This window comes from Gambusia affinis, linkage group LG19 (assembly GCF_019740435.1).
Source record: "Gambusia affinis linkage group LG19, SWU_Gaff_1.0, whole genome shotgun sequence".
Lineage (NCBI taxonomy): Eukaryota > Metazoa > Chordata > Actinopteri > Cyprinodontiformes > Poeciliidae > Gambusia > Gambusia affinis.
In genome coordinates this window covers 10,330,705-10,355,269 of record NC_057886.1, presented here as the reverse complement: position 1 = coordinate 10,355,269, position 24,565 = coordinate 10,330,705, and the positions used below count along the sequence as shown (strand labels likewise).

At 37.9% G+C, this 24,565-nt stretch overlaps 1 protein-coding gene across 5 annotated transcripts in view; it reads right to left on the bottom strand.

Annotated features, from left to right (window-relative positions):
• The window catches only part of LOC122822409 (voltage-dependent T-type calcium channel subunit alpha-1I-like), a 161,376-nt gene that overhangs the window by 120,207 nt on the left and 16,604 nt on the right, over positions 1-24,565 (bottom strand). For all 5 annotated transcript variants that reach the window (XM_044101054.1, XM_044101055.1, XM_044101056.1 and 2 more), the window contains exon 2: positions 1,803-2,070. In XM_044101054.1, coding sequence (XP_043956989.1) covers positions 1,803-2,053 — 251 coding nt within the window. In that variant the 5' untranslated portion in view covers positions 2,054-2,070. The remainder of the gene's footprint in view (positions 1-1,802; positions 2,071-24,565) is intronic.

Here is a 24,565-nt window from a genome sequence, read left to right as displayed (position 1 = left end):
AGAATTTGCTGGTACATGTAAGCACAACCAATGATCTGTCTATCCATAAATCCTGTATATGTATTTACAGTATGTATGATACTGCCTATTTTTTACACAGAAATAAGAGACAGACCTGAGAATATTGTTACCCTGCACACAAAGACCAATACAAATGGATGTAGCTACTCAGCCATGAGCTTCAATATGTGCCGAGCGTGTCATTTTAGGCAATAAAGTCTTTATTTTGAAGATCTTAGGTTTCTCTACATGTACAATTCTAAGTTGGAAAAAGGGTTAAAAATATCAACTTTATTTAGGGATTTAGCAAATTGACACAAGTTTTATAGACCTAACTGGCCTAAAACAGTGAGAAGATAGGCTTTGCATATTTTCTAAAATGTATAGCTTCAACTGTACAGAGGTTAGACAAATAATTAATATAAGGAACAACTAAGATGTGGTTAGGGTTATGTCTGAATGTCATTATTCTTTTTTTTTTTCTAAGTTTTTAAGTATGACATTATGTCGTTTCAGAAACAGTAACAGCAACTGTAGATGGCGCTGCAGCTGTGGCAGAGGTTACGCTCATCTAAATTCCTATGACTTCCAGTAGGTGTATAGTAGGTTTATAAGCCTCTGTAGCCCCAGAAGAAACAACTTCCATCACATTCTGCCTTCCTAATGCCTTTTCATATTTTCCTCACACACCCCTGAAACTCAGACAGGACACAAAAGATGTGTTTTAACACACTTGCTGCTTCATTATCACAGGTATCCAGCTACCAATGAGGATCCGGGCTGAAGTGACAGAGGAATTAACAATGTGAAGAAAAATTTGTTACACTGCTTGCTCCAATTTGTGTGCTGGGTCTTTGATGCCATCTGAGAATTGAAAGGGAAACAGAAAGACGACTGCAACTGGCACATGCAAAGCTAGAATGTTTAACAATTATGAATCAATATTTGCCAGACCTTATGTCTTTGTGTAATAGACTAAACAGATTCAGCAGTATTTTTCTTTAAGGACATGTATGGTTGTAGTAAACATTGCTCTGATACTTGTACTCACAAAAAATAAGGCAACATTTACTAATATCAAAAGTACATTTAAAGGTGACAACTAAATCCTCATAGGTTGCATAAAAACCAAGAAAAGTCTCTTTGTAATTGTTGCAAAAAATTACAAAATAAATAAATCCTTAGATCAGCTGGAGGAACTGACTCATGCCAAAGCTCCGAAGCATTTAGAGTCAAAAACTAGAACAGATAGATGGTGCCGCAGTGTTCTTTTTTTACCTCTGCCGTGGAGAGAGTCATCATTATCCAACTGGCACGGTTAATGTTGTCGGCAAAAAGACAACTGCCTATTCTTATCCGTTAGCTAAAAGCCCAAACACGCACATGCACACCCAAAACTGCACAGTAATATGCGCTTTCCAAAGCAGTGTAACACTGACTGCTGCAGTTGATCTTGTATGTGGATGTCAAACACACTTACTTTGAGAAGATCCGGGCATGACAGCTGTGATGTGGTTGCAAATACCGAGATGAAAGAGAATGCTGTGATTAGATGTGTTTGTGGGGGCAAAGTCAGGATGGACCAAATATCGCACACCAAAGAACACATATGAGAAACAGAACAGAAATGAATGAGAAAAGATACACATTAAAGGAAAAAAATAAATAAATAAGAGCAGGAACAAAAAATTGCCTTTAAAAGAAAGCTATGTCACACAGACTAGATAAATGGTACGGGTCAAATGCAGATGGAGAGGTTTTGTTTAAGGTTGAATGGGGAGTATAAAGGAAGGAAAGGATATGGGCTGGAGACCATGCGAATGCACCAGTTGCGAGGACAGGTCGTCTGCTTGAGGCAGAAGAAGACCACGGGTGCCAACTCAGGGAAGGGCAACACAAGAGTGCTTAAGTCGCTGCCGATGCTGACGTTGTCGTCACCCGGACCCACTTCCTCAATGATGTCATCTATGTGCGCCGAGCCGTATTCCTCGCTCTGCCCCGGCCTTGCTGAGGAGATACTCCTCAGCGGCACAGGACACTCCTCAGTCGTCATGGTACCCCCGCTGAAATCTGAAGCCAAAAGAGAAACGGCACAACGACGTCAGGAATCTCAGTGAATAAAGAAAAACAAAACATTTAAATACAGAGTTTTGAAATTGTATAAAACCACCCTCAGCTTCATTTGGATAAATTAAAATATTACAAGAAAGTCAAGGAAAATTTCTCTTGGAAAATCTGGCAATAATATGAGTTTTTTCTTTTCTTTGTTTTTTGATGACATGCAGTAAATTGGTCCTTTACAAATAAACTTCAGTCAAACTAAAATTCATTTTTAAAAAAATTAAAATTGTGTCCATATGCATAGACGCAAATTGTAAAATAATGCTACCACAAAACAACTCGCAATAGTGAGTAAGCCAAATTTACAATTAAAGCATCATGACCAATCACAGAAGTACTAGATGAATCAGAAATATGCTTAAGGGACAAGTGGTAAACATAAACTCAACCACTGTCACAAAATTTCAGTGTTTCTTTTGTTTAAGGAAGATAGAACACACAATTATTACTTAAGCTGGAATGTGAAACAAACTAAAAATAGCTAGGTACTCCAGTAAAAACAAGTAAGTTTTAAGGAATAGTTTAAAAAACTTTTGGAACACCAGATCAACAAAAAGAGTCAGGTACTCCAATTCTGAGGCCATGGTTCTAAACTTAATGTATTCTGCAGTAAGTCATAGTGGGAAAGCTGCAGGTTGACTTGGACCTCCTCTGCATAATGCTGGACCTGCTGTGGTCAGCTGTAATCTCTCAATTTAATGGGCCACGGTGCATTACAATGCTTCAGATACGACCATAAGAAAAGGGGTCCTGGATACAAGGAACTAAAATGAGGTTCTCCATAATGTGGCTCAGCTCTGCTTTAGTGAGAATGTGAGGTACTCTGTTTTCTCAGAGTAGAGTCATTGTTATTCTCCAATGAAAGAAGCCAGCTAAGGTTTTATTGGCGTCTCCTCAGAATGCCTCTTTGGGATGAGTATTAGGAGGTTTGGAAGTCCAAATGAGACTCAATCAGACACAAAACTCTGTAGAGTTGACTCATGTTCCTCATTTCCCTGGAACAACTTGGATTTCCCCAGAATAAGCTGGAGAGTCTTGCTGGATAAATGGTGTCCTGTTTTAACCCTGGACTTATTAAAACCTCTAAACTCAACCTTCAATATGTGTAAGAAATTGTAGAGATGAATAAGCTTCCGAAAATATTTAAACAATATTGATCAAGAGCACTTCTAAACATACCAAGAAACGTCAATTTATTAGAAGCAAAATATTCGTCAAATTGTCTACTCACAAGACTAAGACTCACACAGTTTTTGAAGACTATGTCTGGTACCTGTAACCGAAAAGTGTTAAAGTGAAGTAGAGACACTGCATAACAACCCTTGAACAGATTCACCTCACATACACAGGAAGGTAAAACAGCAGAGAGTGAACTAGTTCCAACAGTCATTGCACATTCATTGACGATTCATTTAACCCCACACAACAGAGCTGTGCAGCGGAAATAGCTTCCCATCTCCAATCACTAACCCTCCGAATGGATTCCAGTTTATCCAAAGAGACAGGAAACCTACACATGTTGAAGATCATAAAGCAAGAAAATATCATTGGGTTGACCTGTGTGCATCTAAATCTACAAATTTGAATGCAAACAGGAGAAAATTAATGAAGTAAACTGTGCAAAGACAAAGGGAGTGAGACAAATTTATCTCAGTAACTCACCCCAAGCATTATGCTTGCAGGGCAGAGGCCACAGCCTAAGTGAATTGATAGTAACACCGGACTTAATGTTTTTCTCTTTCATTTTAGCTCACAGCCAAAGAAGGACATCAGCATAAGGCAAGCAGCCAAATTGTGGCTGGACATGTGCAGAGCTACACATACAGTATGCATAGTTTTTACACACACCCACAAGTGATAACACACACATTCTGACTTTCTTACCTTAACAAAAATGTATATATATTGCCTGTGAGTTTTTTGCAATAATTATTGTATGCCACATCAGAATCATTTTTAAGACCCATGCATTATTTTATAGTCCTTGCAATACCCATTCAATTTTTATATTTCATCATTTCAGAACAACATACTTTAATGCATTCCATTGGGATTTTATATCACAGACTAATCTATAGGTCCTAATACTGAAGCAAAACCGATCAATGGCTTTGTACTTTTAGTTATGTGTGTGTGTAATATAATGTGTAGTGGTAATGGAAGACTCAAATGTAGATAGAAGCCGTGAGCATGAATCATGTTGAAAGTTTTAATTAAAAAAAAATAAATAAAAATAATAATAATAATAATAAAAAACGTTACAACAAAAAAAACATGGAGAAAACAGGGCAGAGTAGAACAAAATCGCCAGGAAGTAGTAACAACAGGGCAAGGGAGCATAAGCAGGATTTTATTGGATCTAACATGATAGACAAGAGGAACCAGTAAAGAGTGTGAGCAGGAGATGGGTTTTCAGGGGTCTCAAACTCCAGTCCTCGAGGGCCGCTTTAAATACTGTGAGGTTGAATGCTGGAACAAAAGACCTGGGCTGATTAGTTAACGGGTTGCAGGTGAGAGATGAGACCCATGTGGACAGATGAGGAGGGGAGAGATTAACCAATAGGGAAATGACTGGAGCGAGGAAGGGAGGGAACCTTAATGAACTAAATGACTAGGAGCTGGGAAAGAGGAGTAAATGGTAGACTGACACAAGGCAGCAAAGAAGGACAAACAGGGGAACCAGGGAAGTAAGAAATCAATTCAGGGAAATAAAAGAAGCAAGTAAAAGATATGGAAATTTATATGGAAATATATAAATTTATATATAGGTTTTCCTATCTTCATTTTTAGTATAAAAATCTAGAAGTGAAACATGGATTATTCCATCCATCTTGTTATATGCAGTATAAAACCAACCTTTGGCTGAAATTACAGCAGTAAGACTTTTGGTGTTTGTGTTTACTAGATATGTGAATTTAGAAATTGATTACTTTTCTTACCAATTTTTTGCAAAATTGTTCAAGATCAATCAAACTGGATATGCTCTGGCAATCAAACACCAGATTACCAATTCTCACTTCAAATTAGATCTGGACTTGTATTGAAAATAATTTATACAAATGTGAACTCTTTTTATGAATTACATTACTTGAATACAATTTGCTGCACAATTACACTCTACTTTGTGTTGGATTGTCGAATATAATACAATTAAAATGATAGGTCAGTTGTAACACAGCCAATTTTCAAAACTCCAAGGGCAATGAAAACATTTGCAAGACACCATAAATAGCATAATTCTGCATAAATGTTAAGATTTTAAGCATCTCAAATGATAATGCTATAAATATACAGCACATAACATGTTTGGGTGTGACTTCTTTCTGAGCATGCAGCTCAGCAGCATTAAGAATTGGCAGGAGAGAGGGCTTTTATAGGGTAATGATATTAAAGGCTATTCATTACAAGCTACGAAAATAGGACAGCAGTGATTTAGTGGCCTGCACTTCTTAGTGTTTCAAAGATAGTCCTCTGAAGAGATGCTGAAGTGGAAGAACATGGTAAAACCGAGAAAGTCACCCTCCTCACATTGCAATACACTGATACATTAACTGTCTACAAAGCTCTGTCTAGTAAAACTGTGTATCCATTTATTATCTCATGAGTGCTGTTTGTGCTAATAAATGCAGCCTCTCAACCCGGGCGAGTGTTTTGTCTTTTTCAAACTGGTATTTTTAATTAGCTTTGCCATGACAACAGCTGTTTCCTTTGGAGGCAGGAAGTTTATTCTTCCTCTGTTGTGCTTTATTTCCCTTGACAAACCTCTTAGGGAGACCCTGTAGCTATTACAAGCAACTACAATTAAGTCGAAGACAGCTCTGCAGAAAATCTTGAAAGGAGTATGCTCCGGTGCGTGAATCTTCTGTCGTGGTTTTTTTTTTTTTTAATATATGAATTCATGGTAAAGACAGCAAGTATTTTATCTTGACTGAGTTAAAATGAGGGTTAATAAGTTATTCTTCTTTTCGGTGATTCTCATTGAAAAAAACATTCTTCTGTTCTGTGTTTAATAATGACAACTGATGAAAGTGTGTGACACAGAGTGTTGAAGACCGAATAAGCAGAAGGCTCCAAATGATGCCTCAGCACTGACACATGAACACATTCACACCTTCGCAACATACACGCTATGGCACATTAGCACCCTTAATTGAGGTAGCAGCTATGCAGTCACCCATTTAGCTGCACTATGAGCTAAGGCCTGCAATGATGCCACAAAAAAACTCGCTTCCCCCTCCCACGCACATCCACTGCGACAGTCTGAGACAGATGCAGGAAGAGGATGGATGTACAACAACAGCAAAATTATAACAATGATGGTTTGAGGCACACAGCGCTGTCTTACAGTGTTTTTTATAAAACTAGTCTGAATGCAAAAAAAAATTAAAAGAAAACTGTAAAATAATGGGTATTCACTTCTGACTCATTGCTTTCTTAAGAGATCAAAACTCTCATATACGAGGCTCAAGGGATGGAACCCATTTTAATGATCTCAAAGAGAAATGAAATGTGGTGAAATATGCGTTTTACGGTAAAGAAAAAAAAAAAAGGGCCGTCAATAAAAATGCGGGATCTCAGTGTTTCTTGTAACTCTTTTCTGTTTATCTGTTTATTTTTGCAACTCAACTATGATGCACACCATGTGTGCTAATTGAAAAGCAAAACTATACAGCTTGGTAAAGGCATCAAATCCAACAGTAGTGCTATTTTCTAATTGTTGTGGCAAATTACCGCACAAAACTATTTTTCTCTGCCCTTTATCCCCTCTAGCTCAAACACACAGAGACATTCAGCACAATGTGTGTGAACGTCTTAAAGTGGAAGAAACCATCAGGGATCCAAATAAAATATTTATTTGTTTAACTATTAATCGTATAGTTATGTAAACCATTCTGGAATTGAGGTATACATTTGGACCCACCTTCCAAAATACTTAATATTTGCTACATTAGCTCCACAATGACTGAAATTAAACTATTCCATAAAACTGGAACAACAAATGGCTATGGGTTGACAACCATCAAATGGCTTCATAACATACACAGGCCACTTTATTAGGCACACTTGTTAAATTGGCCTTTACCATAATTATCTGCACAAGATGAAGACAGCTGCTGAAGACCTTATTGATACACTTTGGGCCCTTCAGGACCATCTGTGCATTGTTTTAATTGTTTTAATGATTTTAGCAAAGTGTGCCTAACCCAGAATCTTTGTGCTGCAAGTCAACACAGAACAGCCTTGCTGATGTGCAGTTCACGATAACTTGTATTTAAACTATTTTATTTTAGTCAAAAATCTAGTATTATAAAGACTGACTTTACACCAGGTGTTTTGATTTACCAGCAAACAAGAGAATGAGTGTCGCCTCTATTCAGCTTTATTCATTTGTTTATGAAACAAATCCATTGCTGGGTTGCACCTGACGCCTTTGAGTGGAACCTGATGACTTGGGTAAATTTATGCCTTAAAATATCATGAATCTCTCATTCACTTAATTTACTCAGCATTGGCCCTGCTTAATTTAATCTCACACAGTCAGAGCACAGTGAAGGTGACACAGTGTTATCAGCTGAGAATACACATGCGTGATTTACAAAAGAGCACACGTTTCTGGGTGCCTGGACTGAAAACATCCAGCATATTATTAGAAAATGTGAGCGCATCCCTGAGGATTGGTACTCTCCCTGAGGTGGTTTTATCTATTTTTTATTTTTTTTATGCGTGTGTCAGAAGAAACATGATGTTCCATAGGGTCTTTTGGAACGCAGACATTGGTTAATGAAATCAGAGTCACTTTAGGATATTATTTTTGAACGTAATTAGACCTTGTTCACGTGGCAAACAAGCACATCAGCCCAGGCTAACCAGTTTAATAGTTGGGTGATCAAAACAGCAAATTGCTGTTTTAGAGAGACCAGTATATAATCGATGAGAAAGTAAAATGCACTCAGAGAGCAGCCACTGATGCAGAAGCCAACACTGAATAGTGGAGTTGGCTTTTTGACAGCGCCATAAAATTGCCCTCTAAATGTGATAAATGTGCCTTTCACATAAAGGATAAGATCATAATCTCTGCTCTGCATATTTACCTTGCCAAGCAAATTGTAATATGTATAGTTTATAACCTTTATTATGTTTAAACTTACTTGTCAGTCCAAAATTACACTGGAGTGTTACGCTCATTGTAAACATGCTATCATAAACTTTACTGGACAGCTGAAGAAAACATTGGCTGCCTTTTTATTTCATCCTAACTCTAAATCATTCAGGCAGTTTTCACAGTTGTTTTAAGTTCATATATGAAATATAAATCCAAGCTTCTGGCTCTCACAGTACAACAAAACAAATTGAATGGTGTCATCACAGTTTATCTACATAGAACTATATCTGTGCACCATCCTATCAACTAAGGCAGAGGTGCCCAATTCCAGTCCTTGTGATTTGATCAAGGTATGTAGAAGAGACAATGCATCTAATAGTTGCAGAACACATCTCCAAGACTGGACTTTAGCACTCCTGAACTAATGAAAACAGAGGTGTGAAAACCTCTTTGTTCGATTTTGTTTAGCTCTTAAGTTAACTTAAATATTTTGATAATCAAAACATTTTTTAATACACAGTACCAGACAACTTCTAGACCTGCTAACTAATTGTCCCATCATTGGCAGCAGCATGTGTAATGAAGCATCTGCAAAAACTACCAGTAAGTTTTTTATATCTTTTACATCAGTCTGAAGACACTCCGAAGAGATTTTGGCCAATTTTCTTTTTCTTTTCTTAAGAATTGGAACCACATAAGAGGTTTTCCCATCATCAAATACCTATTAAAAGGCAGACCACAGCTTTGAAGCCAGATCCAAGTCTAGGCTTTCACTAGGTTTGAAAATTAACCATCAGAAATGGACTTTCTATGATGCTGTTTAATCATTATCCAGCTGCATAACCAAATTGTACTTTAAGCTTAGAGTGAGGCTTTTATTATACATTTACTTTCATATTTTGTCTTGAAAACGTAGGGATTTCATCAGTTAAAGCAGTCCAGCAAAAAAGGCTGCAGACTATTACTCTCCCACAATCATGTTTGGTAATTGATATAATGTTCTTTTTTAAAAAATTCTATTAGCTTTATTCTGGATGCAACCGGAAATGCAACTCTTTTTTTTTTTTTTTTATAAATGCAGATACTATTTTCCCAAAAGCATCATCAAGATGATTTTTGCCATGTGAGATGGCGCTGTGTTTTCTTTCTGGTCAGGTATTGACTTTGGAATGAAGCCAGTGGTTGCAAATTTTGTCCCATCTCTTTTTGTGGATCCGCCTGAACCTTGAGCCAGATTTGACCTTAACTGGGTCAACAATTTTTCCTTGGTCAGTTTAGTCTAATTCAGAATTACTTGGCACAATTTGCAAAAATGTTACTAGAATCAAATTACGTATGGTATCTGCAGCTCTATATCTTATTTCTGTGGGGTAAGTGATCTTTTTGATAAATGTGATTTTCTGTAAAGAAGAATGTCATAATTTGATCCTCACCTAAAGTTTTCACACCTAGCTTCCCTCAAAAAGTGACAACTTGCTGTCACAAAACCACCTGACCACAACCTTCTATACAAAAGCAAATGTCAGGTAGAGCTGCATTGACAGACTCTTTTGACTCTGATTTTCTGTTGTCAACTTGCAAAGTTTTAATAAGTTTGTTGCTTCTCAATCAAACTCTTGTTAAAATATTTTTTCCACTGTATTTTCTATGCTTGTGTCTCATTTAGTAACTCGGATTTCTGTCCACCAGTGGGTAAAAATACCAAGCATTTCACTGGAATTGCTTGTTACTCCCACAGCCAGACACTTTAAGGTATTTCCATTAATAAGTGACATATGGGTGTCAAAACCATATTTTGCCTCCAGAAAAGCATAATACAGACTCTGCAGTATAGCTATATTGGCCCAGCCATTTGTTATGGATCACATACTGGCCAGTTGGGCAGATTTTTCGTACATAGCCATATGGTCTGTGTGAGAAACATTTCATTAGACCATTTGGAAATAGCAGGTGATGAAAATAAACATGCAAAACTCATTTTCACAAAGTAAAACATAAGTGAATGGATTTTACAGTCAAAAATATCTCGCATCATGAGACAAAAAGGCTATTTTTAAACAAACAATGATTATTTTTGCACTCTTAGGAATACATCCGCTCATTTGTACAGGTGCAATCTTACCTCACATCAAAGTAATTATCAGGTATGTCATTCATTAGCTGTACGCAAAAAACCAAACCCCCCCCCCCAAAAAAAAAAAAAAAAAAACCATATCATTATTAATAAAAATAAAAGCTGTTTCCATGTAATTAATCTCTATAAAGTCCCATTTGGTAACTGGGATAAACTTTTCTATGATATTACATTTTATTTACTATGAATGTATTAACTTCTAATACATTTTGAGCTACATTACTAGCTGGACTTCACTGGCCAGCATTCATTGTCGTCCTGCTTTCCTTTGACCATTCTTAACAGATACCAATCACTGCAGACACACCACAAAAGCTGCAGTTTTACAGATGCTCTGGATCTCAATTTTAGAAAAAATAACCTCCTAATGTATCCCACCCACCATCAGGTGGCCTTTGTTTCAACTGTCTGTGATCATGTTGTTCTAGATTGTTAATCCAAGACAGGTCAGTGGGAGCCTACTGCCCAGTCTCTGGGTGCAGCTACTCTCTGAAACATGGTTTTGTGGCAACTCATTTTTAATTTCAGGAGAGAATAAAATATTCCCTTTCATTCCTGCTTAATCAAACACCTTCTTAAGGGAATGTTATCTTATCTGTTTGAGTTTCTTATCTTGATACCCTCTTTAACCTTTCCTTTCTTCCCTCCCTCGCTGTTACTCTTCTGCAACTCATGCCTCCTCTGAACTTCTCTCCCTCTCACAGCATCTCCTTTTTTATGATGAAGAAGAGGACACTGCGCTGTGTGTCAAAATTCTTCTTCAGAGAGTTGCTGTCAGTGGATTACTCTGAAGCAGAGGCCCCATCAGTTTAATCTGTTTTAACAGCATTGGCTCTAACCAAGCGTATGAATACTGAGCATGTCTTTGTGTCTTAAAGCCAGCATGACTGCTCTGTTTTGTAAATCCTCACCAAAGTGGTGACAAGCTATTGCCGATGCTAATTCAATAGTTTTACAGCATGAATAAGCGGAAACGTTTAGCTGTAGCATCGTGCTAGAAGACTGCAGAGTTTGGGCCACGGGAAAGTTCAGATGTAATGCTATAAATTAATTGGTTGGAAGGAGGATTGACAGGTCGGCAAATGAGCAAGAGAGAAATGAGCGGAGACTGTAGCCCATAAATTGGATCGGAACTTGCTTCATAGCGTACCAAAAGCTAAGGATACTTAATAGTTTCAACACTATCCAGTGGAGTTGAAAGAAAAAGCAAGCTTAAATGTGCAAACTGTAAATGTTCAGTTGTGGTGTTAGTGGTCACCTGCTAGTTCTCATTCTTGCTTTGATGTTGTTTGCTATCAAAATATCCTGTGCGTTCTGTTCAACAGACATCGAAAACATAATGTAGCCTACTGTCTAAGCAAGGTGAAATATTTTTTTTAAAGTGAAAGAAAGATTTGTGTCCACATAAAGACATGTCAAAATGTTGCTAAAATGCATTTAGGGTTGATGAAATGGGTTAACCAAGACTAGCTAAGCACATTCTCCTCATGCTTTACGTCTTCTAACAGATTTAGACAGAATGAGAAATTAAAATGGATTTTAGATCCAATTTTTTGGGAAAGAAACTAAGAGAACTGAACAAACAAGGCATCAAGCATACAAGTTTAAGGTATTAGATTATAATCAGAAGGTAATGAAATAGTGAGTAAATAGTATCAGATGTAGGTCATGGGTTGCTTTTCTCATCTCAGTGAGGAAGTAAATTACCAATCCACATCACCCCAAACAATTTGTCTTGACAGTAAAACATGGTGGTTAACAGCATCATGAAGAGGGGAAGTCTTTCTTTCCCCATCTGATAGGAGCTGATGAGAAAGTAGAAGAAGGGAAATATGTAAATCCTGAAAGGAAAACTTCTTAGAGGTTTCAAACCACAGAGCAAAAGTTCACTTTCCACCAGGATGATGACCCCTGCAAAGACAGAGCCACTATGGACTGATTTAGATCCAAGTAAATTAATTAATTAGAGAAACAGAGTCAAAGTCCGCACATAAATCCAATTAAAAATCTCTGGAGAGACAGGAAAACTGATGTTCACAGAGGCTATTCATTCAATCTGCATTAAGTGAGGACATGTGCACCACACTAATCAGATTTGTATTTCCAACAACTGCAAAGCATACTTTTTCTTCCACTTCACTATGCACAAAGTCTTCATAACATTCCAATAAGACACAGCAGTTTCAGAACACACAGAAGGACTTTCTGCAGTGCTTGGGAAAAACAAGTCAAAGGTCAAAAGACACTGACTTTGGAAAACAAAATCTACGTGCTCCCAGGAGATTCAGCACAAGGAGACAATGTGTAACATGTGAATGTGATAACACCCATACAAGATGTTAACATGGAAGATGTAAATGTCAAAATATGTTTATGTTGAAAATATGTACTGAGATGACCCCTATAAAAGGGACTCTGACCAGAGATAGACGGGACTGCAATATGACGAGGCCAAGATCTCCTCATAATTTGGTTGTGCTGACTTAGGCTGCAGTTTGTAATAAAATCTTTACTGCTGTTCAACCAAAGTCCAGCCTGCAGAGCTTTACTCCTGAAGCATCACCACACCAGCAACTTGAAGATAGGTTGTAGCATGACAAAATGTAGAACAAAATCATAATAATGAAGGGATAAACTACTTTTGCAAGTGACCATGCAGTATATATATTTGGGCTTTTAATGCATGTTGTTTTGTGGAACTCATAGTTAGAGTTATCCTGTTCTGAGGATTTAATATCAAGAAAACAGAGCTTTTGAAAAAGTAGAAATAAGACCTCAAAGAGATCTCAAAAGCAAGACAACATCAGTAGGCAACTTATCAGCACATTTAATATTTTGTATTTATATAAATGAATATAAAGGAGTGTAAATAATGTGGGAATGTGGCGTTTAGCACATAGTTTTCCATGTGAATAGTGAAAGTATTCCTTCGCACTCTTCTGTGTGTTATTGACTGATTTATTACACACTCCTCCAGTTTCCCAACGCAAATCCATATTGGCGAGGGAAGGGTGGTCCAATAATGCTGCCAATGATTTACTATTAGAGCTCTAGCTGTCATTCGTTCATCCTGATAAATGATAAACATTTTCTCGTGGCTGCCGGTGTGTGAGCCAAAGCGTGCTTGGGGTAGGCGAGCCAAATAAAACAAACGGTCAATCTTATAGGTTTACGTGCCAAAGCTTCCACTGTGCTTTGCTGGCTGTGTCTGTCGCCGTGTTTCCAATCCAAATCGAGCTGTTATCCGATCCTTGCTGTGCTCACAAACAATGGTCGCGCAACTGAACGCAATCAATCCAAATTAGGCACAGACCAGTGAACTTGCTGCAGGTGCACATGCATTATGTGAGTAGTCTGAATGCCGGCTTCAGACGCCATAGTCCATCACATTTTTTTTGCTTCTGCTTGCTTTTGCTTCACAACCCGAGTAAAACGAATGAGGACAACAGATGCTCTAGTTGTTGTATGTTTTGCTAAAAATGGCTAAAAGCATGATTGCATGGGCAATTTCAAACAGAATGAGTCTGCGCCCTTCTATTTATGAAGGGATTCACCAGATGTGATAAAGGATGAGCAGAAGTAATGACTGAGCTATTCCTCTTCTCCCCTTAGAAGCCAACACGTATTGAGTCGAACATCTGTTGACACGCTTTTTTCTCTCCCTGTCTCCTCACTGCCTCTCTTCCTCCTTTCAGAAATCACTTCTCCCACTGCTTTCATGCCCTGACAGGAAGCTGCCATCCAAAGTTTGAAAACTCCAGCAGAAAGGGCGGGAGGCGATGTGCATGTGGGAAAGAGTACGTGTTTGTGTGTGTGCTTTTTTTTTTTTTTTGTGACTGCGTGAGTGAGAGCGAGCGCACGGCACAGAGAGAGAGCAGACAAAGCCTTGATATGAACCCCGAGGTGGCAAGCTTGAGAAATGAAAGCTGCCTTGACAGAGCGTGCATGTGATTATGTAAGATAAGATAAGATAATTTTTATTAGTCTCCCATAGGAGAAATTTATCTTGGAAGCAGGGGCAAAACGGAAATACAACAATAAAATAAATAAATACGAAAATGCATAAAAGCACAAATATCAGATCGGCAGTACCATTTCCACTCACATACAATACATCCTCTACATGCTACTGTTGGTCATCGTCTGGACCTCCTGTTACTCGGTCCAGGCCCCGCTAGTCTGCCATTTATCAGGTTAATGGAGAGTGGTACAAATGAATGTTTCAGAAGGTTATGTTTGCACAGGGGAACCCTGAACTTTCTCCCAGAGTTCATAAGAACATATTCTGATGGGAGCACATGTGACCCATCAGACAAGATGCTCTGAGCTTGCCTGATGGTAGCCTGCTCAAACAGGTGCTGTGGAGAAGATAGATCTCCTCCACATCTGTTTGTGTATGCTTGTGATATCTCAAAATTTGCTGTTCACCACTGATGCATTTACCGTGTCTGTCCCTAAGTACAGTACTGCCACGCATGCGCATGTTTGCGTTGGCAGGACATGCGTGGCAACAGTGAGGGATGTGCATGACACAATACAAATCTAAAGCGTGATGAAGACTTCCCACTCTTTAACGATGAGACGGGTGCTTTTAGTGATCAGAGTGATCATTGTCACCCACCAAGTAACCTCATATGGCAATACTGGGTTTGGGTGGAGATGACTTGGTATTTAGATACAGACTACCGTAGTAACCTGAATAATAAACTTCAACCACATTGCTACAAATGTTTAAAGCAGGAAATTTGTGGGGTTGGACTCTGTCAAGTCTGCTGCTTGTCCTCAGTTCTGTTTATAATTTTCATGAAGAGGACTGCATAGCACTAGAGGTCATAGGAAAGGATTTCGTTTGGAAATTTCTGGGTCTCGTCTTTGCTTTTTGCAGATTATGAGGTTCTGTTGACCATGACCTACATTGTACATTGGGGTGAGTGTAAGGCAACTAGCATAAAGCCATAGGTCTTATCAAGAAAAAAATAAATAAACTGCTTCCTCTTGCTTGGGAGTCAGTCTCTGCCTCAAATGGAATTTAAGTAGTTTGGTGTTTCCTTCACAAGTAAGGATGAAGCGGAAGATAGATGGAAGACTGGTACTATGTATTAATTAATAAAGGTGCTGCTTTGGTCTGTCACAGAGCCAAACACAAGTCTTTATATTCTGACCTTTACCTAGTGTCTTATGATATGGATTGTGGCTAAAAGAACTACATTCTGGATACAAGTAGCTGAAATGAGCTGAATGAGCCTGCTGGGTGGACTCATCTTTAGAGACAGTGTGAGGACCTGCATCATCCAGAGGAAGCGTGGAAAAGAGTTGTACCTCCTCTACATCAAAATGTATCACCTGCTTCAACATCTGATCAGGAACCAGCCTGGATGTTCCTCTAGGATGACATGATTTTAAATTTATTCTGAGCCCTTTTCCATTAAACTACAAATGTTAACTGAAGACGTTAATGGTTAAGAAGTGTAGAAAACATTGTCAAAAGTGTGAAATGTCAATCCTGTTATTGCTTTGAGAAAATTCTTACCCCAGCAATGCTTTGTGTTGCTTTCATTTTGTACTCAAAAGTACAAAGTTTCACGTTTAAACTCTGAAAATCAAATAAAATGCCCCGAGGTATTCTTACTTCAATATTCAGGTCTGCAGCAATAGCATGTGATGACAGCTTCATAAATAACTGTTTTGCATCGCATCAAACAAGAGAGTACCATCACTGCATTTGAGCCTTTGGTCTGTAAATATTTAAAACTGAAGTTAATACATGGCACTGACCACAAAATTAACAAATCACAGATATTTTGACAAAATTCCAAAAACAATGTTAACCATGCTCTGGATCTCTTTATTATGTTTGCTGTTATTGGTTCTACAATGGCAGAAACAATAATTTTCAATAGAAATTAATATTTTTTATTTATTTTTATTATAATAGTTTTTACTTTCAGACATTGGAGGGGACAGTGGTTTGGGGTAAAATGAATTGCAACCCATTCTTCAGTTACCTCCCTACTCGGCGCACCAAAAGTAATAAACATGGCATAATGCATTTATGACATTTGGCCATCCAAAATCATGCCACTTTACTACAGTAAGTGAAACTGTAAAACCCATATGGGGTGAAAGTAAATTAAGAAAAAAGATGGAAAGGAAAGTAAAATACTGCATCAGTCAAGGGCAGAAAATGACAAGACAGAGGTTTGAGGGAAAATGGAAATCGAAAAAGTTGGAAGACTGGGCTTTAAATGTTGGGATATGGTGACAGATTCAAGCGAGACAGAAGAGACAAAAACAGAGAAAAACAACACAGAAAGAAAATATACTGTAAGCGAGCATGACAGAGAGAGAGTAGAGGTTGAGAGGATGGTAGAGCTGAAAGGACTTAGAGGCAGAAATGCATGGCCGGAGACAGGGAACAAGAAAGAGTTTCAAGACAGCTGCAGCTATGTGCAATAAATGCAGTATGAGTTAAAGCGATATGGTGAAGCATAGAATGGTACAGTTCTTTAAAGGGAATATATAATTGTATAGGAATGAGTAATACTGATGTGCCGACCAACTCCAAAGCCTGAGTGCTTATCCTTCCACTTCCTCGCTCCTTTTTGTCTTCACACCTCTTCTCAAACCTCAGAGCTCAAATGAAGGCATGTAGCTTCCTAATTACTTCATTTGCATAAACATACACACTGTGCAAGACAGAAGGATGTGGGCTCTAAGCATAGCAGAAAACACGGAGAAAGAGAGGCAGAGATTCAAGTGGAGAAAGGAGTATAGTGAGTTCTGCAGTAAAGTTAAAAAACAGAGAAGTTATTAAGCTTGAGAGATAACAAATATTCTTTTCATAATCATGGTACTCTGGTTTCTCAATCCATTTCTTCTTTTTGTACTTCCTGTGTGGTATTTATGTCTTTGCTCCCTCTCTCCCCCTCCTAATGTTGCACACTTCCTGTAGGTAGCTTAACGCCAACAGCTATTATTCTGCTCCTCCCCCATGTCATGTCCCTCACTCTCCTCCTCCGATTTCAGCGCCGTCTCCGGCATCATTCCTTTCCCTTCGTTTCCCGATCTCATCCTCCTTCTCTTTCTGTGCCTGCCTTCCTTCTCTTGCAGAGTGCTGTGTCAGGTCTTTTCACCCTCAGCAGTGTGAAATGAGATTTGAATATGGCTCTTGGAGCATTTGTGGCTCGCCTCAGCCCCCCCACCCACTCATCCACGCACACACATACTGTAAAAACTTCCACACACACGAACACAAAAAAAGCCTCTCGTAAAAATAAAGGATTGCGATGCCACATGAACGCATGCCAGGCAAAGGAAGGACGGGAGAGGGGGAGGTAGGTGCAGGAAGCTTGAGGAGACAGGGAGGACAGGAAGGTGAAGAGTGGAAAGGACAGGAAAGCCGAGGAGGGAGATGTGAGAAGCAGAGGACTACAGTAGAGTCATGAATATAAAGCGGGGATCAGCAAGAGGGAAAGAGGGGAGAATGGGTGAAAATAAAACACAGATACAGGATCAAGTGGAGTAACGTAGGCAGAAGGAAAGAGAGGAACATATTTTCATTTTGAATGCTCACACCCTTGTTCACAGCCTTCTTTACATTTTGAGTGGAGCTTGTCCACTATGACAAGGCAGGGAAGCCAAAACGAGATGAGGCTAAAATGGAGTCCAGGCCAGAATAAAACAAAAATGAGCTAGAACAGCATCAGAATGTTTTTTTGAGTCCATATTTGGAATTTACAATTGAATTTGTGAAGCTTTTTTAAATGTATACTCTTTACCCATTACATACTTAGTATATGAATTCATTAATTCATTCATTTCTCTTGATTTATTGGTTTAGAGCACATATATAGAACAAAGAATGTAAACACCAATTCTGAGGCTCACCGACCACTAAATCAGATCACCTACCTCATACTAAGCTGAATGTTAAATATCAGACTGAGACCCATCAGATCAGGCAATGTTTTTCCAGTCTGTTACTGTCCAAATTTGGTTGCCTAGAGTGAATTGTAGCTGGCCTTCCAGTTTGGCAGGAGTCCTTACAGACTTCTGCTGCTGTAACCGATCTGCTTCAAGGTTCAATGTGTTGTACACTCAGAGACGCTATCTTACATTAACCAATATGCCATATGATCTTGGACCTTAAGGCATTTTCACTCTCACAACAGCTACTCACTGGAAAATGACTGTGTTTTTTTTTCTCTTTTTTTGGACCAATTTCTATGAATCTGTGAGAAAATTGGGCACGAAAATCGCAGTGGACCAGGAATTTCCATGAATGTCTTCTCTCAGAATCTGTCTAAATATTTAGAATATATATATTATCAATATTATAATTCATTTGTTTCAGAAAAAAAATAAAAATAATCGGAATCTGAAAAATCTGGTATTCATGTCTTTGGTCAACAGTTTTATCAATACTGTTAAAGTTTGATGTGAGAAAATACACACTTATCTAGCGACAGCCTACTGATCTACAAATCAGTTTATGAAGGTGTGTGTGCATGTGTGAGTGCAACTGTGTGAATGTGACTATAATGACATACTTTATATAGTCACTATCACTGAAATGCTTGCATGCAAACTATGGCACAAAATGTTCTAATTTTCAATTCCTAAAATTTGAATGTAAAAGTTTTTAAAATGCGCCTCCACATTTTAAGGAGATCGACTTCATTACATACATGGTCAGTGAAGAGATACATAAGACGAGCAGCCATTTATGCACATATTCACTTATTGGTAATTGTAAAATCTCAGTTTAATTGAGTATGCATGATGAAAAAAACAAAACACAACACTGCAACCATGGATGCTGACTTCCTTAAATGTCTGTTTTGGGTACAAACGAACATCCAGGAGCCTGTCAAGATGGATGCTGCTCATAACCCCATTTTAGCATGAAACTTAGAGTGTGAAGCATATCATCCACTAGAGGCATACAACAGAGCTCAAAATCAGCCTCCCAATCTATCATTTTTAGAAAAAATGGCTTGTTAGAAAAAAAAAAAACTGCAATCACTCAGTGTTCCAACAAGTTAAATAATTTTAGTGTGCAGCAGAAGTCACTATAATTAAAAGTAAACATTTGGCGAACAGCAATCATGCTTTGTCTGGTATGTGAGTTGATCATTATATATTTGTCATTATTGTTGGTTTTCTAAGGTACATCGGGCAGACTAAATAAATCTTTGGTAAGACCAACTGTTGCCTCTGCTATTAGAAAAAAAGACATCTTCTTTTGCTCAGCTGGTCTAATTTAAGTAGATCTAATGTGGTTGACCCTTGGTCATGGGAGAAGGCTGTTCTGCAAGCAGACAAATTGATTTTAATGATCTCATCTGCACCTGAATCCCTTCCTGACTTCTGTATGCTCATCGACATGCACTAAATAATTTACATTAGCTCTTGCCAGCTCCCAGTCAATTTTAAAGGTATTTTCTTTACATATCTAGCTCACTCTCCCTCCTTTACCTCCTCCACTCCCCCAAACCCTCCAAAACGTTTAGCTCATACTGCACCATAATTTTTTACTGCTTTCATCTTCTGTCATTAATACTCATTTTCATTTTATCTGTCCAGTGCTACTTTTCAATTAAGAATCTACTGAAAAGTAATGGAATCCGCTCTCAGTGGTTGTCTGACTGAATTACTTACTATTTAGCTTTAAAGTATTACATAATTAATCCTGATACAATCATTTGATAACAGTTGTGTTTGAGTCTGTACGTTTCTTAACTTTGTGTCAGTGATGTGTGGCTCATATATAAATGAAATATATGTTGCCACATTTCTATTAATATCAAAACAGGGACAAAAAGAATCCTGGAGTCATGAGGTAATTTTGCTTATGTTAAACACTGTGACTGATAAAGTTTACAGTGTAGTAAGTTACATTTATTCTGGCCACTCTGTATGTTTTCAGTAAATAGATGGATTTATATAAAACATAACAATTAATAAATTGTATTTAAATAAAACAATAAGAGGTTTTTTCTGTGATATGAAGTCTGAGTCATAAGTTATGTGGATTACTAACCTTATATGTAGTCTTTGCCATGAAAAATGCTAACTTGGCACATTTGCAACAAGTGCAGAGACACCTGAAAACATTCAACCTTTTATGTTATCCTGATTTATAGAAGAAAACAGCCTCTCATCTCTCTTTTGTTATGCTGATATTTAAAGCTGAACTAAGCAACTTTTATAAAAGAAAATGTTATTTACATATTTCCATTTGGTAAAACAGTCAAAATGTTCGCAGAGTATGGGACGGTTAATCTGTGGAGAAAAGTGGAGCTCCTCTGCTTCTCCCTGTGGTCCTACAACCATGTGCAGAGAAACACCCCTCCAGGTCAGAAACAACCAATCAGGGCCCAGAGGAAGATCTTAGCATCATCAATCTTGCTCAGGTATACGCTTTAACCTTCAATAAATCACAAACTCCAAACTCCTCCACACCTTAAAAGCTCATTTTATGCTTTAGCTTCCTGTAGTACCATGCAGCAGAATTATGCAGCCTTCCAGATTCAGACTACAGGTCAGACTGAGGTGGAGAGTGAGAGAAATGGAGAGAAGGGAAACTGTGAAAGCTCCAGATGCAGAGTGATGGCAGATGATTAAATAAACATGTGACAAAGACCAACAGCATAAGGTATCACTGACACTTAAACTGTGAGAGAAGTATATCTTTCTGCCTACTTGAGGTATCATGAGTTCTATGGCAACATATCTAGTAATATTAAAATCCCACAATAAATCGCAAAGAGCTACGCAATTGCTTGCTTTTATTTATGTTTGCTAATTAAGTTTATGTTAATGATATGACATTAGTCATTGCTGGTTCAGAAAATATTGTATGTTTTTGAAATCTAAAAATATCTTCCAAAATGATGATCAAATCTGAACTGGGTAATACCAAGCATTCATTTATGGGGTCAGATATGTTTCACATCTGAGCCTCTGCCCAGCTAAATATCAAAACCTTGTGTACATGTAGATTAAATTTGAAGATGTGCTTAAAATTTTCAAAAGGCTGAAAAAATTCATGCGGACATATCTGCTTCCTTAGTCCTGCTTAGAACTTTTAGGTAAACAAAACAAAATCAATCATTTTTAGGTGCTCTATTAGATAAATCATGTCTGCCCCAGTTATTCTCTTGCGTTTCGCTCTACAGTGCAACACAATGAAGCTGATATCTAATCTGAAAAACGCAATGTGGGACTCTCCAAGTGTTTCTAAGGCGTTAATGAGCAAAACATTTACGAGCTACATAATCATTCCAGCTGATCAAATTCTAATTGACCAAAAGATGGCTCTGTTCAAGAGTTCATGGAGCTTAAATTACTAAGGTCCAGTGGATAATAAACTGCCTTTACTCCGACCAGCAGAGAGAAAGAAGGCAAGAAAAATTAATTAAAAAAGACAGTAGAAAGAGTGGCGGAAAGCCTATTAGACATTGAATTGAATTATCAGTAGGAATACTTTGATTGCTATATAAGAAGAAACACTTTAAGATCTAGAGTAGATGCAGGAATTCAGTCTTTATCAAAAAAAAACCACCCTCAATCTTTCAGTAATGTTTCCTTCTTTGAAGCGGTGATGATTTGGATTTAGGAGCAAACAGATGGCAGAGAAGAATGACAGGGAAGAAATTAAACTGGGAGGTTGGAGAAAGAGAGAAGGTCCCGTAAGAGGAAACAACAAAAGGAAGAAAAAAAGAAAAAAAAAACTAAAGCACACAGATATCAGCGGGCAGAGAGGCCGTTCTACGCTGTCAAGCATCAGATCCCTCAGGACTGCTTAAGCACATTAGCCCTATCCACTGGGAAGCAGTGAAGTGATTAGCTTTGCTTCAGCTTCGAGATGGGAGAGGTGACGAAGACATCCAGAAAAGCGCACACAGATAAACATCTAATGACACAAACTTGGACGTACCGGGTACTTAATAAATAAGAATAAATGAATGTATAAACTGAAAACAGCATCACTTGAGGTTGCCCACAATTAGGCCCTATTGTACCAGAATAAACACATTAAAGCAAGGATAATAAAATCAATAAGACTGCTTTGATTGCATGAATGAAACTTCAACTTGAATTAATCTTCAGTGATCTAATGTAAGAAAATATACATCAAACAAGCTTGTTATTCCAAGTTAAACCAATTTCAAAGCTATTTAATTTCAGAAAAACCCAGATCCTGTGAATCTACTTTAAAATAATCAATAAAAATACAAATATTAGAAGCCAACAAATAGGATCTTCAAATTTTATTTTTGAAGATCAAAGATAAAACTATCTTTGATCTTTAAAACAGAGCCATCCTTCTCAAGTTTATGCAATTTTTTTAACAATGCCAACTGCTGAATAACTCCTCATTGTTTTACTTGTAGTTAAAGTTGCAAGATGCCGGCCTTCGAGGCCTAGAGTTGAACACCCCCGGTCTAAAACCTATGGATGGCACTCCTAATTAATATCACAGAGTCTAACCAAACATTCAGGGGGGCATTAGTGGTCTGAGGTCCGTCGGGGTGCGTGTGTGTGGGCGTGTGTGTTTTGCAAGGTCTGTACATAATCAATGAATGGGTTTTGGCAATACAACGTCGAAAGTTCAAATACCTTGACTTGGCAGAGAAAACTGTTCAGCAGTGACAACAGAAAAAAACAAAATGTATGCAGTTCAGTTTTACATATTAAAATCTCCTAGAGGGCCTCATTTATTATGCAGCTTATTTGTCAGCTCCATCGCTTAAGTTGACAAAAAACACTTTATGTAATCTTCAGACTATAAATGTTTTTCTGTATAGTATATTGAACTTTCTAAAATCTCATCGTTATGCATATTGTTCTGGTGAAATCGTAACTTTATGGCAGCTATCAACTGTATCTTACTTGTTGGAGCAGCAAATAATTAAAAAAAAACCTCTTTTGCAATCAAGATGCAAGAGGGGAGAACCTTCTTGAATGATCACAAATCTATTTGACAACTGACACACACATTCATGATCATGCATTTTGGAATAGGAGAAGAAAAGTAGTGCCTAGGGAATAACCTACAGATACAGAAAATACACTCAAACTCTGAGCAAACAGTGATAACTACAACATCATAAAAATGTCCTTTTTCTTCAATTTTCCATGGTAAATTTAAACATTTATTCACTCCGATACATAATTAAGCGTGACCGTGTGAAATCATCCACAAAGAGGAGAGATAAAATACCCGTTGAATTTTCCCAAAGGCACCGATTAGTCCTGTACAGAATGTCACATTGTCACTTGACATATGAAAAAATCAGCAGCAAATGCGCAACAAGAAGAGCAAAATATTCCATTACGTTGTCAGTTTTTAAACTTACTTATAAGCAACACGAATGGTCTTTGGTTGAACAAAAACTACAGCCCTTGGGTAACATTTTGAGAAAAACCTAAGATTTTAGATAATGTACTGTAAATATTTGGAATATCTTTAAGTTTCAAATATTTTGAATCTACTAAGTGGAAAGTGTTGCTAACCCACTGAAAGATTCAACAAGAAGGCTACTGTAAAAGCATCACAAGATTGGTGGGGCCAAAATGTGCCTGTCCCAAACATCCCATCATACAAGGAAAGCACATTTAAAAAGATTCTGACTGCCACCAAGAGCCAGCTGGACCGTGGACACATGGTAGGTGCTGTCTCCGGGTTGAAGCTGTTTACGCCAAATTCTACCCATACCATCTGTGAAGCTCAACAAATCAGGTCAGGCTTACTAGAGATCCACTCTACAATTTCAGCCATTACTGCATCCCCAGATTTCTGGTTTTGGTGAATGGAAGCTGACGCAGCCTCCCGCACCCTGAATGAACTGAAAGTTGGACAAACTCTACATTTAGCTATCCATTTTTTTTCTCCCAAACGCAACACAAATTGACCAATTGTAGCTTCAGATTATATTACTGGATGCTTACTGACTTAGTGCTTCTTGCTGTGAGGCAAGAGAAAAACACTAACATCAACTGAAGTCAGAAACTTCAAGGTTCTGATGCTAATATCCAGGTGAAAAACAAAATTACAGCTTCTCTCTCTCTCTCCAACAGAGTCCATGCATTGACAAGACAGGGCTGCTTTGACATTAAAAAGGAGAGCAGCACTAAAACAGGCTTCAGGTCAAAATGTAATGCCTGATCAGTGTATGCTTGCGTATTTTCATAATGTAAGC